At 32.6% G+C, this 18,824-nt stretch overlaps 2 protein-coding genes across 4 annotated transcripts in view; both read left to right on the forward strand.

Moving 5' to 3' along the window:
• Positions 1-13,999, forward strand: part of LOC149420903 (uncharacterized) — a 29,086-nt gene extending 15,087 nt beyond the window's left edge. The window contains exon 3 of the mRNA XM_089635108.1: positions 13,827-13,999. Coding sequence (XP_089491234.1) covers positions 13,827-13,999 — 173 coding nt within the window. The remainder of the gene's footprint in view (positions 1-13,826) is intronic.
• LOC149420902 (uncharacterized) overlaps positions 1-18,824 on the forward strand; it is a 192,437-nt gene that overhangs the window by 33,110 nt on the left and 140,503 nt on the right. The window lies entirely within an intron of this gene.

The following is an 18,824-nucleotide window of genomic DNA, read 5'->3' on the forward strand; positions in this document are numbered from 1 at the left end:
TAAAATGGGACTTTAAGCCGCTTCCTGATGACCGAAACACGTGTTCATCCACTTGCGTTTGCCTTAATAATATATCAAGACAAAATTTTTAATGTTTTGACTAATAATAAAACGTTTTTGGACATCGTGACAAAAAATTGGTATTTTACTTAACATTATCAAGACCTTTAATTAATTTGTTAGTTGCCTGCAATCCCGTTAAAAGGATAAAAAATATAGGCAATATTTTTTCATCAGGAAATTTACTCAAGTGATTTCTTTCTAATTATGCGGTTCTAAAAAATAATACAATAAATTATCAGTAGGATGCAGTAAAATTGAATAAACTTGACTACAACTACAACTTAAGTTATTCTCTATACTTAACCCACCCAGTGTAATGAGTTACCCATATCCCACGACATAGTGGTATGGGCAGAAAAAATGATATACCAAGTATCTCCACAACTGCAAATCATAGAAGATACACCACCCCATCGATTACGCAGTAATATAGTGCAATTATAGTATTCTTCTGATTGCACGTGCCTTAGTCACGTGCAATCAGAAGAATCACCTTATATGGTGATCGACGGTAGAGTTAGCGATAAAATCAAAAAAACGCAAAAATCATGCCCATAAAAGGAATGATTAACTACGGACGAGGGGGAAATAAGAGGGGGAGAGAAAGACGGGAAGGGAATCGGGAACACAGATAGTGACGGGAGAACACAGATAGGATGGGGAGAACTCGTCACTTCAGACTTTTGTGAGTCGTGAGACGACCCAGGGATCACCCACACACAGCGGTGAAGCTGAAAGTAGATACTTTAAGCTCTGGAGGGTTTAAATACGCAATGGAGACCAGAAAAGCAGCCCAAGCATCCCAAATCGGTTTATAGCAGTAAACGCTTTAAATATAACTTCCGCCTGTAACTTCCAGTACACAATTGTTCCATGCTATAGATTAAAAATAATTTTGTAATAGTATGCATAACTTTGTTGCCAAATAAATGGTTTATCAGTGAATAGATAAAATAAATAAATCAGGATTAAGTGGTATATATAATATATAATATTTAACACCATGTTGAGAAAAGTTAACATATATACCTTGCAAGTATACTTGTTTGAGATCCCGTGCACTTTTTTATGCTCCAAAAACGAGGACTTCTGCCTATCAGAAAGCCAATCAAGAGACCGACTCAACTGCTAAACGATCCTACACTGACCATCGGGATTTTCAACGTCACTGGCAGCCATATAAGCAACTAACTTTTAGAACGCATGTCACAAAATAGCAAATGCGCCCATGATCCTATCACACTCTCACAAACCACAAATTTGTAATCTTCTCCGTGATATTTTGGTTAAAAACCTTTTTATGGAGAACACGTTTAATGAAAAAAATGAGTCAAATATTCCTATAAATCTCCATGTTCACCTCTGCCTGAGACTCTTACCTACACTCATAACTATCGAATGATTATATATCCATGCTAATGTTTTTTTTTAGATAAAAGATTTGTCTTGTATTCAAACTACCTGCTTCTCAAAATTATAAATACACTTCGTAGCAGAAATTATAAAATCATGATTTATGATTTGAAAAAGAAAAATAAACAACGGAGTTCTGTAAAATAAACAGAAAATCACTGAACGCTGATCTTTTATTGGAAGTATATTCCTATATTTGTTATTTCACGTTTTCCTGCTTCAAGTTTTGTATTCATTAGGGGCATTGTTATACGCTTGGTATACGTGTTGAAAATAATATTATTTGCTTTCGTACAATAGATGTAAAACACACTTTGTTCTATGAAACCTAATTTAAAATAAGTTTCACCCTGTGAGGAGCATATGTAAATCTTCAGGTAAAAAAATTGGGTTTCTTATTCTCATAACATGCTTTGAAATCTGAAAACCATGGAGGAAGAAGGGAGCCCCATGATGAAAACCCATACTACATATCGTTTAATATACAAAAATAATAGAGTAATATTATTTTCTTTTTAAATCTCTTTCAAATTTTGAACGTAATTTTTATCTTCGTACCATAATTGCACATGCTCATTCTATAATCTAGAGACTTTATTTAATCCAGAATTATAGAATTTTATGCAACATACAAATACTCATTTCTAAATAAAAATTCGGCCTGTGTGTGTTTGCGCTCGCGAAATTCGAAAAGTAGTTGACCGATTTTATTGAAAATTTCAAAGTTCGTTTTTATTAGTGCCAGGAGTGTTTAAATAGTGGTTTGAATGTTAGAAGAAGTTTGGTAAAAAATGGTAGAGGAATACTTAACGCAATATCTTTGCACTCGAATGAGATACGTAGTAGAATTAAAGTCGATGAAATGTAGTTTTCTAACAGTAACATTGTGGTATACAGTAGTGAATGATGGAAGAAGTGGAGACGTCTGAGAAAGACATTAACTATAGCAAATCAATTTAAAATTTGATAATTTATTTGCTCACCGGCAATAATGAACCCTTCATTCCTGTAACCCAGTAATTGAGCCTGCAAAATAAATTTAAAAATTTCAATTTTAATTTTTGAAAAACAAAAAAAAAAAAAAACTATTTATTGTTTTTGTGTTTAATTCGTAGAACTCCATTTAATTTAGATTAAATTTGATGATATTATTATTAAGTTCTGCAAGTGTTTTAGTTTTTATTATTGTGACAGCTGTTTCGGCTTACAAGGCCATTTTCAAACTGTGGTTAGTCCACATTGAGACGACGTATTTATACTATTTCAAATGTAAATTTTGAAGGTGCATAAATTGATTTATTACTGGTTAAACCGATGACATGATCTATTGTTGGTTAAACCAATCTATGTTTTCCCCTCAGTAAATGGTAATGAGTTCTTAATTATTTACTAATGACTTTATTGCTATGAATTATTTGGGTGCATTATACTGCTTGGGTTTTGTGAAAATACTGAGAAGTGGTGAGTAAATTATTTTCCGTACTTTATTAATTAGTGTTAAATTTGGGTCATTCGTTCGTTTATTGATTTTTAATTGTTCAAGTAAATTTAATCTAATGCCCTTTTTTTCTATATGCAATGGTTTAGGACCCTTGTTGTTAAGTGGGGTATGATTATTCACCAAGAGATGTTCTGCGAATTTTGAGGATGTGTTTTTATTATTATAACAGCCGTTATTAATCGCGAGGCAATGAGGCAAATAACATTGAAAAAATAATAAAAAATAAGAAATATAAAAATTAAATCAATTTAATATATCCGGTAAATAACAAAAATATAGAAAAATTTGCATGTCTCGAATTCCTCGGCCCAATATCTGAAAAAATTGCAAAAGAAATTAAAAAATGTGGTTTAAATATAGCTTTTCGAACAAACAATAATTTAGGAACAAGCCTTAAAAACTCTAAAAGTAAAATCCCTATACTCAATAACAGTGGCATATATGAATTAAAATGTGACCACGCCGATTGTAACGCCACTTACATCGGACAAACGGGGAGGGCATTCTCAACTAGATTCAAAGAACATATACGATGTTATAATAATAAAAACACATCCTCAAAATTCGCAGAACATCTCTTGGTGAATAATCATACCCCACTTAACAACAAGGGTCCTAAACCATTGCATATAGAAAAAAAGGGCATTAGATTAAATTTACTTGAACAATTAGAAATCAATAAACGAACGAATGACCCAAATTTAACACTAATTAATAAAGTACGGAAAATAATTTACTCACCATTTCTCAGTATTTTCACAAAACCCAAGCAGTATAATGCACCCAAATAATTCATAGCAATAAAGTCATTAGTAAATAATTAAGAACTCATTACCATTTACTGAGGGGAAAACATAGATTGGTTTAACCAACAATAGATCATGTCATCGGTTTAACCAGTAATAAATCAATTTATGCACCTTCAAAATTTACATTTGAAATAGTATAAATACGTCGTCTCAATGTGGACTAACCACAGTTTGAAAATGGCCTTGTAAGCCGAAACAGCTGTCACAATAATAAAAAACTAAAACACTTGCAGAACTTAATAATAATTTTATCAAATTTAATCTAAATTAAATTTATAAAAAAAAAATAATAATAATAAAAACGTTTGCAGAAAACAGAGGATAACTTATTTTAATTGAGGCAGGTATGTAAATGACAGGCATTTTTTTTATTAACCCTAAGAATATCAATGATATTGTTTCAATATTCAATATCTTATTACGAAAAGACTTTTCATGAGTTATCTGAACGCACTATAAATTATGAAAAATGATTGAAAAACTTATTTTTCTTCAAAAGCTCGAGTCACCTCGCCAATAAAGTTAAGGACCTTTTGGGGGAGGTATTGAAAAGATAATATATTCAACCCTTTTATTGCGGCAAAGAAAAACGAACTGTCTATTTCCTCCGTTCATAAAAATGTATTAAAGATATCCGTTTATGTAGGGAATTTCCCCTTACAACACCGGGACAGTATCCTTCTCACTATCATATAGAGACAGCCACAACGTGACCGGGTTACTAGATAAACTGCAGCAACCATTGGCGTACTCTTTATATATATGAGATCAGAGGACTGCATTCCTAGTGGCTTACCGACAACGAATCGAAGTACATATTAAGTGGTTTGTTTCAGACCCATCATATAGTTTCACGGGTACTTTTAATAACTACGAACAAACAGGATCCATTATAATTAGGTGTTCACATTGAGATAGTTAAGAGCGCTTCCATGACGAAAAAGTTCATCTGCACTTACGCTAGTTATGATATACTCTATATTCTTCTTTGCGTAGACACCTTATCACTAGCATTCTCAAGGAAAATGTTGAAATTTAAAAAAAGCTTAGACTGACAAGGATTCTACAACAGAGGCTCTTTATCGAACACCTCAGCAGTAAAAAATTGTTCAAACGCTGCGATCCACTTAGAGTGACCTATATCAGAGGTGTTACCATATAAATGGTTCCCGAGGCATTAAAATTATAAATTCCATACAAACTATTATTCTGCAGTAATAAGCACAACAATTTGAACAAGCATTTTACTTTTATTTATGCCGAAATTTATCTACAAAATTAAAAGTTCTTCGTATTTTAACGTTTTAACATTTTAATTTTTAAGTTCATGTACTTGGTCAAATAGTCGATACACCCAAGTGTATCATTTTAGCCTTAACCTCCCCATCACCAATACTTTTTCTCAGCAGAGCAGAAGTACTGTCCTGCATATCCTAGTCATAATCTTCATGATGATTTTGTCAGTATCTAAATAATTTTATTTTTAATCCAATCTTATCATGCTGTACGCAAAATCAGCCGGCCAAATATATATTTTACGTAAAGGTAAGTCGCCATGTACCCCGCCATTTATGAGGACCAGTTGCTGATACCTAAATATCACATAATTGTGTGCTAGCATGAATACTCGTACATCATATATTATGAAGGCACATAATACAGGTCAGTTATGATATTTTCAAAAGGTTAATTTTCCAACGACGGTCATATTAAAACGGAATTGAGCATGAAAAAGACTTGATATAACGGTCCAATGAAAACTCGAGCCTTCGTACGAAAATCGTTAAAACAATTTTATAGACGTATTTGGAACATTTTGTAAAGTTTGGAATAATTTTACGACTACTCCAATGGCAGAAAGGTTTCCGGGCACATGATGTCGGGATATCTTTCAGTCCATATTCTGTGTTTCCATTTATGTGACCTAAACGGAGTGACATACCTACATAAAATAAGAAATATCGTTTGGTGAACAATTTCGTTCCTCAGATAACGGATAAAAGCCCCAAGACGTGTTGGTCATAATGTAGTGAATATCTATTCCACCAGTTCCATCATACAATGGATTGCTCTCTTTATTGTATCGAATTTCATGAGCCTAAAACTCTTTCAGTTTACCGTAATATCTATGTAAATATTTCAAATTCTTCAATAACTTATTTTTTCAGACATCGGAATAAAATATTTAAAATGTTTGCAGATATAAGAATGATTTTACTGCCACAATGTTTTGAAATCTATTCATTCTCTTTGTGGCATAAAAATTTAACCCTCGGAGACACAATTTTGTAGAAAATATTCAGACATTATATTGTCTTCAAAATCAAATTAAGAATGATGTGTCAATAAAGCATTTTTTTAAATAAACTTATTATTTATGAAAAAAACGTATTTTTATATTGAAACACGCCAAATGCATATCCAGCATGCACAAATGTAGAAAGTTTATGTATTTCTTCAATACAAAAAACTGCAAACAAACACTGTGAACTTATTAAAATAGAGACCGGACAAATCATCACAATGATAATTCATCACATCTTTAAAATGTTGTATAAAGTCATGGAAAGTGATGAAACAAACCTTTTTTAAGTAGGTAAGGTTAGGTTAGGTTAAAAAAAAAATTTCATCGTTTCTAGTGACTTTATATCACTTTTTAAAAGTTTTTTGAATTGTCACTGTGTTGAGTTATCACGGAACCGTTTGTTACAACAAACATGAATAATTTTATGCATATACGAATGTTCAATGTACATACTTACTTTATATTTGAAACTTTACTTTATTTACAATATCAGTTGTTTTTTTGTGTATTTCCCCAGTATATTATGTTACATTTACATACATAAGTTGTCTATTTCCTCTACACAAGTCCGATTGGGCGTTAATGAATAATTAATTAAAATAAAATAAATAAATAATTCAAATCGTTCAGTAAAAACAAACAATTTATTAACGGATTTGAAAGAACTTTGACTGTTCAACTAGGAAGGTTCCCGTTTTAGTACAGTTATGTTGACAATTGGCAAGCCTATGTTATATAGTTGTGTACACATATGTAAACACATTTAATTTTTTTAATGTTTCTGACTGTCACCATCCATGGGTGTTATTGGACAAAGTTTCAATGGATGGACAAGGAGAGCAATTTTATATATCTTTATTAATAAAAATATATAACAACCCAGTGAACTCAATATCTTCAGTCATCTAATTATATTTATATTTTTTTAAGAGCCATTAATTTAAAATAAATTGTTCATTCGTGTAATTCCCTAGTATATTTACATATTACGTCCCAGCGAAAACTCGTACGGATGTCACCGACATTGGTCCTCTTTCTTCTCACGCGTCTTGTTTGAAAACGAAAAAGACAGAATATACTAGAACGATGACGTCACGTACGATCTATTGCTGGGCCTAGTATATAAACCAACATTTATTTAATTTAAGAAGTAATTTTTATGAAAAAAACTGTTAAAGATTCCTCAGCGTAGTTTTCTTGGTTTTGTATTACCGCAGGAACCAATTTTGGTCGCAGAGGGTTTAAAGGATATCGAAAATAAACCTAAAAAAGGTGAGAAGATTATGCAAAATAAATCTTTTCGGATAGCTGGCTTATTTATTTTTTGGCCTCTAGGCGTATTTATGTATACGGCTGGCTTAGTATAAAAGGACACCGCCCAAACCCCATTAAGAATTCAGGATTATATTATCTTTCATGGCCCTTTTGACGGATGACCAACCCCCGGGGTGGCTCGTTTCTAAAGTGAATACCAAAAAATTATTAGGTAATAAAAAATATATTAAAGTACCCTGACGATTGCGGCAGATTATCAGTGTAGTTTTAAAGTCTTGTTAGTTAAATTGCCTCAGAAATACTTACTTTAAACGTTATGTTTTGGTTTTTTTTCCAGTAAATTACTGTTCTCGTGAGATTATAATAACAGTTGTATTTTAAATTAATATTGAAAATACAAGCTAATATTATGTAAAGATGTGGTTTTTATCAACCCTCCAATGGGCAATGTGGCTTAACATAATAATATAATAGGTGTGGGCTATCAAACTAGTTTTTGATAAAAACAGGTGTGCAAATAGTGTTTATGAACGTGTTAATATGTTCTGTATTTGTTTTATATGTGTAAATCAAAATCAATATTACAAAATTGCGCAGTGTAAATTAATACCTCAGACAGGAAGGATTGACTGAGAAGGAGACCGTGGGATACAAGCTACATACAGTGGAGCCGCAGTTTCACGACACCACTAGTAAAGTAACTCTTGTCTAACATTAATTTGAAAATATGATTTTTTCTTATTGATTCTTGCAGCGTTCAATATGGCGCTTAGCTTTCAAAACGTCTGGTGAATTGACATTGGTTGTAAATATTTGTCATAGGCGTGAGCTTACATGCGTTTCTGGATACGAACACAACAGAAATAATGTTATCAATTCCACTGTCAGAATGAAAAGGTCCATGACAGGTGATGCCTAACCAAACCACGGGCCAAGCACAGCCTTCAATGACGCGTATTTCCTGTGCGAAAATTTGAATAAAGAACTAATTTCGTATAATACGCTCTACTGAATATTCAAACAAAGTCGTAAAACATATTAATACGTAGGCATGTAAAGTTCGATTCAATTTTTATTTCATTGTTTCGGTATAATCGGCCATGTTTTATCTTTTATCCCTGTCACGCTTTATTTGAAATCAATAAGCAACCAAGGGGAGTTGAGCTCTTTTGAACGTGAGGTCGGCTTCGAAATTGAAATTCTATATTGGTATCGAGATTCATTGATTGAATAATAAACCGATAAAATAAAGGAACCATATTTCATTGACTGATTCCCTGAGATTGCTCCGAGAAAGCCATTTTGTGGTACAAAGATTATAAATAGAACCCCTAGTTTTAGAATCAATCAGAATACTAAAAAATCGTGTTTCTTTTCATAAACATTTATTTCTTTAGTTAAATTCATGATGTTGTTTTTATTGAAAGATTCAGGCCAACATTTAAAGTTAAAACATAAAAATCAACAAAAAATACTGTTTAAGTATTTTTTGTTGATGGTTGCCTACTAATGGTACTTAACGTCAGTTTTCTTCCTCCTGAAGTAAGTTTGATGAAAAAATTAAAGGATTTTTCTGGATTTTGGAAGAATGTCAAATATATTATATAATGTAATAAGTATTATATCTGGTTATTACACTATTTGTTGATTATTCGATTTTATGCGGATAAAAATAATAAATTTGCCGTTTAAATTGATTTTGATTCACCGGATCAGTCTTGGCACGGTAGAGCCGGCCTTTAGCCCGGTTTAACACTGTTTTAATCATACAAACGCTGTGATAATAAGTTACGGTTTCACTGCTCCGGCTTTATGCGCCGTGTTGTATTTATTCCGCGTTTGTAAGTCAGGAGTGTGTTTACTGGTGAGATATTTGGGAATCCGAGAAAACTTCGATGGATATAATATATTTTCAAATTATAAGAAAAAAACGGAAAATATCATATGGTCGGGTTAGGGATTTCTTAGAACTCTGGGACCTTTTATTAACTAGGCGACCGCTGAGCTATCAAGGCATCCTTAGTATATAATAATATATAGCTCAGTTTTGCCGCTGAGAGAAAACATATTTTTTTCTAATACGAATACGACAACATCACTATGTCAATATCAATATCAGTATTTGTATGAACACGTGTTCAGCCATCCTCACAAAACATTCGTTTTTCGGTTTTAACAAATGAACTGTATTTTACATCAGTATGTTTTCAGCGGCACGCCTTCTGAAATGAAATTACAATTGTTTTTCGCTAGATGTCCCCTTCTTGTATTTATTGTAACTTACTTCTACAACAAAATCCCACTCTCATTCAAAACTGACTTCAATATTATTCTAATTAAATTTCAAATAAAATGCTGGTGTATGAAACAATATACTGTCCGTACAATAACTGTAGATACGAAGGTAGCTGGGTACACTTGTCAGCGTTTTCAGTCTTGGTAGAGGTAGTAGATGTTGTAGAAGTTCGTGGAAGAGTTTAAAGCCACGATCAGAGAGGAATTTATTTCCAGATCTGAACTGACGAAAAGAATTTAATACTTGGAAAAACTGAATTTACTACTGAATAAAACACTTGAAAATATTTCTTGAGACTTTTGGAGACTTGGAGATGGTTCTTCAGAAGAGAGGATTCTCTTTCAGAGGTAGTTGTTGAACTGACTTTGTATGGAATTCGGTTCTCTATTTATAGAACGTTTTCAAATCGAACCCTCTCGGAGGCGTCCTATCCTCTTTCGTGAGGAGTAAAGTGGTTAGGTATTTTTCCTCTCTGCAATTATCTTGTTGAGAGGAAAGTTATATTTTAATATGATACCTTTCACCAAGTCAGTTCAATCTACCAAAACCATCTCCCGCAGTCCCGTTTATTCATTTTATAAATAATTATACAAATTTTCATATTGGGTTTGAAGTTAAATATCTTTGGTTTGAACATTTCCCAAAGGGTAACAAATATAGTTAAATATAATTATTCATGTTATTGTATTAGTATATAATCATTTCTTGATGTTGATATTTATTTCGTAGTTATATCTTGCATCATTTTTCAATAAATCCAGTCTGATGATATCACAATTAATCACATTTGAATCTGTTATCAGTGTTTGATAAGAAAGTCAAGGTGACATGCTGGGCTGTGATTGGTTGGAGACGGCGGCCATCATGGAATTCCATCCGGGGAGTAGTGGAGGGGGTCCTACGTAAATACTGAGTAGCCTTCCTAGCCGCGGTCACTTCGTGGGTTGGTGTGTCCGAGGGAGGTGATAGATGATTATTTTCAGATGTGTTTCAGGTTCTGCTATTATATTGCTATGTAATTATCTTGATTAATCACATATAATACATCATTTGATTGAGTTATTTTGATGTAAAGATCTCCAAATGTGTCGGCGACACGGTATCAAGCGGTTTCGGGGTTTGAGTGTTTTTGTGATTTTGGCGTAAATATGAATTCTCTTGAAATATTCTGGAGGTCTGGATACGTATGATACAGCTGGATAAAAAACATTGGAATATCAGAAATAGATAATATACTGACACCAAATACAAACTGAAACCGAAGCCACTCAACTGTAAAAAAAACAACATGGAATTTATTTTAGAAAAAAACACTATTTAATATTTTTATCATTACTTTATATTATCCATAATACTAAATTTTAATATTATCTGAATTAAATCGTTAGCACGGGAGAACCCAGTGAGAATATCATTATCTCTATTTGTTATAAAAAAACTTTGTAAAACACATATTATCATTATAATTTATTAGCACTTCACCAGAAAATAATTTTGAGTGCCACAAGAAAGTACGCTAGGTCCACTTCTATTCATTTAAAATATTAACCAACTGTGTAAACAACGTGTAGGTGGGAAAATTATTACGATCGCAGATGATACCGTTATATTGTTTGAAGGAGACGATTGGAAGGAACCACACCACCTTGCTAACACCGGTATAAACAGAGTAAACCTCAAATAACACATCTGCCCTGATGATGGACACTGCAATGCTGTCCGAAACGTTGGCTAAAGAAGGAGTTAGCGCAACACGGCATAACACCCCAAAAACAAATAACAAAAATACTTTTGGCCGTGAAAATCTTAAATCATATTTAAATTATACTAATGATTTTTAAATTATTTTTTTTTGCGTGTCGTTATTATTTTTCTTTAATATTTATCTCTTTTGGAATATATTAAATTACTATAATATTTATTATAAGTATAAAATATAAGTTCTTTGATCTTATAAATGCTTAAAGATAATCACGTTTTTTCTTTAAATGCAAGGTGTATGTAACCAAGAAAGCAAGTTCAAAAGAATATACTTATTTTATAATTAAATTTACTGGTATCGCAAGTCAGTAAGTCTAGTAAATGTAACATAATAAATTTAGAGTAATTTCAATAATAAAAATAAAAACAAAAAACATTGTTTTCTGAGATTTGTCTTGAAAAAAACACCGTTAAAAGCTTTTCAAGCCCTGAGGGCATATTTAAGTTTCATCATATAAAAATAAGTTGTTTGTGAAAGTGAATAATTTCGTATTTATCATAAATTGTGCCCTCAAAGCACCGAGCTTAACGGGTCCATCCTTGTATTAACAACATCATTTCCTATTTTTTTCTGATACTAAGTAGATATAGCTTTTGCGCTAGTCTATGCCTATACATAATTCTAAAAGAGAAATCTTTTCCCGCTGCTCTAACAATGTATAAATGAAGAATGGTTTAGTTTCTTGGCTGTTAAATTCCCGCAAACATCGACCGATAAAGCACGTAGTTTTGTATTGGGTCTGGAACTATAATTCCAATAAATTTTATGTATTTTTTTAGGGAGCAAACACTCTTACTATATTTTGTTAATATTGATATTTATTACATAATTCAATTACTCTGATTCTGCTCCAACCATATTCTCGCGTTTCAAATAAAATCTCTCTATCCTCCGTTGCCATAGGTTGTCCATAGGTGATACCATTGAGAATTTTGTCATTTTTAATTGAAAAAAAATTACGATCTGAGATTTTATTTGTTGTTTGTTTTTGGGGTGTTATGCCGTGTTGCGCTAACTCCTTCTTTAGTCGACGTTTCGGACAGCGTTGCAGTGTCCATCATCAGGGCAGATCCGGTAGATCCGAAGATGTGATCTACCGGATCTGCCCTGGTGATGGACACTGCAACGCTGTCCGAAACGTCGGCTAAAGAAGGAGTTAGCGCAACAGGGCATAACACCCCAAAAACAAACAACAAAAATGCTTTTGGCCGTGAGAATCTAAAAACATACGATCTGAGATATTCATGGCCAAAATGGGAATTTTGCGCTACCCCCTTATTTAGCAAAAATTTTGTACAGAATTTCAGTATCCATCAAGCCAGATGTGTAAATTTTTTTTTTTTTCTAGATTCTTATATTCAATAAAGTGGTGAATCATATAAATGTATTGAATTTAAAGTTAATTTTCACTATGCAAATAGAACGGCGTCATATTTCCTTCACAATTTTTATCTCAAATGGGTGTTTAAAATATTAGCTATGTGACTGTTATAGCCTTGTGTTTTCTTGGTAGGAAAAAATTTTTTACCTAAAAACCCTACAAAATTGCATATTTTAGAACAAAAATTGACGTGAAGTACCTATGTGCTTTTGTATATAGATGTTATATCGTGACGCCAACTCTAATCTTCCAAGATCTGGTAATATATTATATTTAAAGATGGTTTTTGCGTTTAGTTTTGGTGTAGCCGTCAAAAAACGGATTCAAAGAACTATTTGGTCTCGAGTTTCATTTGCCTCCCTAATAAGTTAATTATTACACATCTGCCCTGATGATGGACATTGTAATTTGGTCTACTTTTAATCTATGGTTTAGTAGTGAAATGTCAAAAACTCAGCTCTTATAGAGCTAGATTTAGCTCTATATCGACGCTGCCAGCCCCAGTGTTTATCTCTGAAATTTGCCCCCCCCCCCCCTAGGTAATGAATGGGTCATAGCATGTTACCGCGTGATACAGATTTTGGTATTATCGAACGTTTCAAACCTAAATCAACCCCGCTTGCTCCCCTAGTCCATAGTTAGAACTGCGAAAATAGTGTATATAAAGTCTATTAACCCTAAAAGCCTTATCTACGCCTGCGAGGCGTACACACAATCTTAAATTCTATTTCTCTTTCTAACGGTTGAAGTTAGCGCCTCGTGCTCTTTAACCATCCCAGTGGCCGACGGGAGCTCGCCGATGGTACCTGTATCACTAAGGTAATTCCAGCCATTTTTGAGTTTTTGAGGTATAGTACGCCTGCGAGACGTATGTTTAGGCTTTGTGTAACTTTTAACTAAGATTATGTGTTTTTACTTTCGTTAATATTTCGTCCGTTTTATGTTTATTTTGGCATTGTTTCAGATACTAACATGTCATGGTCTAATATATTAAACAGTAACGATATTTTGAACATCTTAGACCAAGAAAATAGTCGTTCTCTGGGCGAATCAGTTTCTGAAGACGAGGACAGCCAGTTTGTGGACGACATTCAAAACGAAGATGAGAATAACTATGTAACTGAAGAGGCTTTCCCTTTACAAGAATCTGCTCCCACTGAAGAAGCCGACTCAAAATTGCAAAAGCTGACCTAGCATCTGATTCTGCTTATGCTTCGCAATCTGCCAACTCAGGGCGAATTTATCGTGTTCCTCGAAATACTCTTCGCGGTAAAAATGGACGCGGGATGTTTGGTCAACAAATAAGGGTCAATCATCTCACAGAACTTAGGCTATGCATAAAGTCCGCACCTCTCCAGGACCAGCTCAAATTACAAATTAAATCAAGTGGGCTCTATTAGATTAGATAAGCGGGAAATGCACGAACAATTGAAGAACTCGAAATCTCAACCTGTTGGCAGTTCTACGTTTTGTTTTGAAGGCCCTCTGACACTTCTATCGTACAAGCCAAAACCTGCAAATATGGTTTACCTTTTATCTTCTTGTTAAAATGCAATAATTAATAATTCATGTGGTAAACCAGACATGATTCATTTCTAGAACCAAACAAAAGAGGAGTAGATTCATTTGATCAAATGTGCGCCTCAATGTCGCGCAGCCGCAAAACTAATAGATGGTCAATGACTGTTTTCTATGGCATCTTAAACATGGCTTTTGTCAATTCTGCTGTAATTTATGGCCACAACATGAGCAAATAAACTTTCAAACAAAAGAGAATTCATTAATCAACTCAGCACAGATTCGGTCAAGCCTTGGATTCAGACTTGAAGCTACGACTTAAAAATATAATCTAAATTCTCGGAAAACCTACTGATTCAGGTAATAAACTTTAGGCAGGAGAACCAAAGCCCAAAAAACGTAAATACTGCGCTTTTTGCTGCTAGAAAAAGAGAATGTCGTAATTAGTGTGCTGTAAGTGCAAAATGTCAGTATTTTCTGAGCACAAAGATGATGTCTCTGTAGATTGCTCTAAAATTATAGCTAGTTATTAAAAGCATGAGTACTTTTAATTTTTGCCCTAAGAATAAGAAATTAATCTTAAAAAAAATATGATTATTTAAAAAAAAAAATGTTCTAGTTGATTTTTAAGAAGATGATTTTTTTGTTTTAATATAAGCATAATGTTTTGATTCGTTGTAATAAATACCTGTGATAGTAGTTTTCATTGATAAAACTGTGTTTTATTATTAATTTACATACCAACCTTAACTTTCCATCGAAAAATAGGGCACAAGTAGGTATATTTTGGCCTACTGGCTGTCATTAACATGTGTACGCCTCTGAGACGTATGTTAAGGCTTTATGTACCTATAAAATAGATTAGGCTTCTAGGGTTAAGAAAAACAAAAAAGATTTACTTTACCCTTTCTAGTACATTCCTCAACATTCATGTAATAACAGTTCAGAAGGTGAGAGTTCAGCGGGCCAGAGAAACGATGAAATTAAACCTGAAAATTTTTTAAAACAGATAAAAAAATAAACAGTTTCTTTTAAATAACAAGGTTAATCGATCTATTTTTAACTGAATTAGCAAATTTCAAAGACTCAGTTAATGAATCTGTTGGAAAAAAATACGATGCAATCCTGCTCCAAAATAATGAAATATTAAAAACCATTCAAAATATATCTCAACAGCAAGAAGATTTAAAATATCGAATAAATAATTTGGAAAAACTACACGAACAAGTAAACTCAGCCTTAAATTCAAGACTTGAGGACTTAGAAAAAAAAAGCGAAAAAAATAAAGAAAATGAAATAAAAATTTGTCTCTTGACAGAACGAAATGAAGACCTAGAAAAAAGAATAATAGCGATCGAGATTGACCAAGAAAACAGGAACAGACGATCTAACAATACTTGTTTGGAACTTCGAGGGCTTCCAGAATTCAAAGAGGAAACATCACAAACCTTAAAAGACATTATATTCAACACCAGTAAAATAGTAGACTGCCAACTAAATACAAATGATATTTATAATATAAATAGAGTATCACAAAGAAACAAACATATTCCTCCAACAGTTAAACCTAGGTCAGTGGTAATTAATTTTAATTCAATACCGTTAAAAGAGGAGCTCCTTAATGCTATAAAAAAATATAACAAGTCTTGCGAAAAGTTTGGGGACAAACTAAACACGGGAACAATCGGATTATCTGGCCCCATTACACCCATATACGTCTCAGAACTCCTCACGTCTAAAGGCAAACGGCTTTGGTATCTAGCTCGCCAACGTGCGAATGAATGTAAATATAGGTTCGTCTGGACGAAAGCAGGTCTAATCTACATGAAAAAAGATGACTCTTCTCGACCTATATTAATAGACTCAGAACAAGCTATACCGAAGATCTGACTACCTGCTCTTTATTCTAATTATCGTGATAAAACTACTGACTACCGCTTTATATCGCCATTTCATACTCTATTACATAACAGCACTATATTAAATGAACACCTAGGTTTTTGCATAACTCCAATTTGTACTGGAATAATTTTAATCCTAATTTTAATTTAACTTTAATTTTAATCTTTATTCTCTCTAGAATGGTAACTACACTATAATAATCTTATAACTATGGTTATAAGATTATTATTTGATTTATTAGTAATATTACTAATAATTCGGCAAAAGAGAACTCTAATCAATATATTTTATATAACCCAGATATTACTTATTTTTCATACTTATACTACTTTTTACTGTCTTTTGAAAGAGAAAATGCCACACACTAACTAAAAACGTTATTTATTTCCTGGATTTTATTTCAGATATTGTTTCTTACTCAGATATATTTTATTTTTCCTAACTACATCATTTTGTTTACAGTTTTGTCGCTACATATTTCGTACTACAAGTATTTATATGATAATAAAATACTGTTCTAAAACTTTACCCAGAAAACAACAATTAATTTTTGAATTCTAATGGTAATAAAAGATCTTCAACATGAAATCGATAGTATTATAGTGCCAAATACTGAAATAATTTTTGAAAACATTAACAAAATTATGCAATTTAATTGGGAATCTAATAGGATTAATATTATTCATCAAAATATTAGAACGATGGGAAACTTGGATGATTTTCTTATATTTTTGGAAGAAATAAAAGCTGTGGTAAAGTTCCATGTAATAATTCTCACTGAATGCAGGTTAAATGATTCATACATAGCCAAACAAATTTCAGGCTATAACGAATACCATACAACATCGCATATCAACCAAAATAGCGGAGTAGTAGTATATATCGAGAACACTTTAAATTCCTTAGTACAAGAAATAAACATAAATCAGTGTAATTGTTTAAAAATCAACATTAATGAGAATATAGGTATCCTAGCTATCTACCGATCACCATCGTTCAATGACATCCAAGATTTCCTGGAAAATCTTATTGGTGAGATAAAAAAAACTAAGGATTATGCACAATATGTACTGATCGGGGACATGAATATAAATACTATAGGAGAAGTATTGCATAGGCAGTCCGACGACTACTTATGTGCTATGGCTGAAAGTAACTTTATTTCCAATATTAATTCTCCAACTAGGGTACAAGGTAGCTCAAGCTCATGTTTGGATCATATATATACCAGAAATATAACAAATTCAAATGCATTTGTAATACATAATACAATCACTGATCATTACACCACTGCAATCAGTATCCCAAACTCAACACCCAAAAAACATAAAATTAATCACAAACAGATTATCGATTATGAGGCTTTATTAAATGATCTTAATAATAAAAATTGGGAATATGTTTATAAAGAGACTGAAGTTAACAATGCTCTAAACTATTTTATTGATGAAATCAATACATTCATAACAAAACACACAATAACTAAACGCATTCCATATAGTAAAATACATCTCACACCATGGATTACCAACGGCATTGTTAAATCTATACACAAAAGAAATCACCTTCATAAAATAGCTAAACGAGACCCATTGAACGATACTAAACAGCAAAACTATTACCGATACCGTAATATTTGCAAAACCGTTATTCGCAAATGTAAAGAGCGTTATTATAAATTCTTACTTGATAAGGATAATTCCAGCAAAAACATGTGAAATGTTGTCAGAGACATAACTAAAAGTAAAAGAAATACCAATGCATCTGTAACTGAATTAAATACCGGAAATTTGATTATAACTGACAATCAATCAATTGCATGTCATACTAATCAATATTTTGCATCTGTTGGATCAAATCTAGCAAAATTTTTTTTATTAGAAACCCAGAAAACGGAAGACTCTTTAGCATCGACAATTGAAACAAAGGAACAATCTTTTTCATTTAATATTAAACCAACTACTGTAGAAGAGGTCTTAAAAATAATCAACAGCCTTAATACTACACATGCAAAGGGTCCAGATAGTCTAAATACACAAATTCTAAAAAAAATTAAAAATCAGATTTCTGCTCCGCTATCATATATTTACAACTTAAGTTTTGCATCAGGAATATTTCCTGATCACTTAAAAAAATCAATAATTGTCCCAATTCACAAAAGTGGACCTAAATCTCTTGTAGAAAACTATAGGCCAATATCACTATTAAGCGCGATATCCAAAGTCATTGAAAAGCTTTTCAAAACTAGGTTAAACGAATATGTGGAGAAACATAACATTCTAAGTCCTAACCAATACGGCTTTCGGTCGGGTAAGGGAACGGATGATGCCATCGCATGTCTCACTGAAACTATTGCAGGGAATATGAACCGTGGCAAGAAAACTATTGCCCTTTTCCTGGACCTGGCCAAGGCATTTGACACAATATCTCATAAAATTCTTTTACAGAGACTTAGAAATATAGGAATAAAGGGAAAAGCTTTTCAATGGATAGAAAGTTATATATCTAATAGATTTCAACAAACCAGAATTAACGAGGCTATTAGCACTTCACTAAAATACACTTTTGGGGTACCACAAGGAAGTACACTTGGGCCCCT

This window comes from Hesperophylax consimilis, chromosome 9 (genome assembly GCF_061612785.1).
Source record: "Hesperophylax consimilis isolate HC1 chromosome 9, BYU_Hcon_1.0, whole genome shotgun sequence".
NCBI lineage: Eukaryota > Metazoa > Arthropoda > Insecta > Trichoptera > Limnephilidae > Hesperophylax > Hesperophylax consimilis.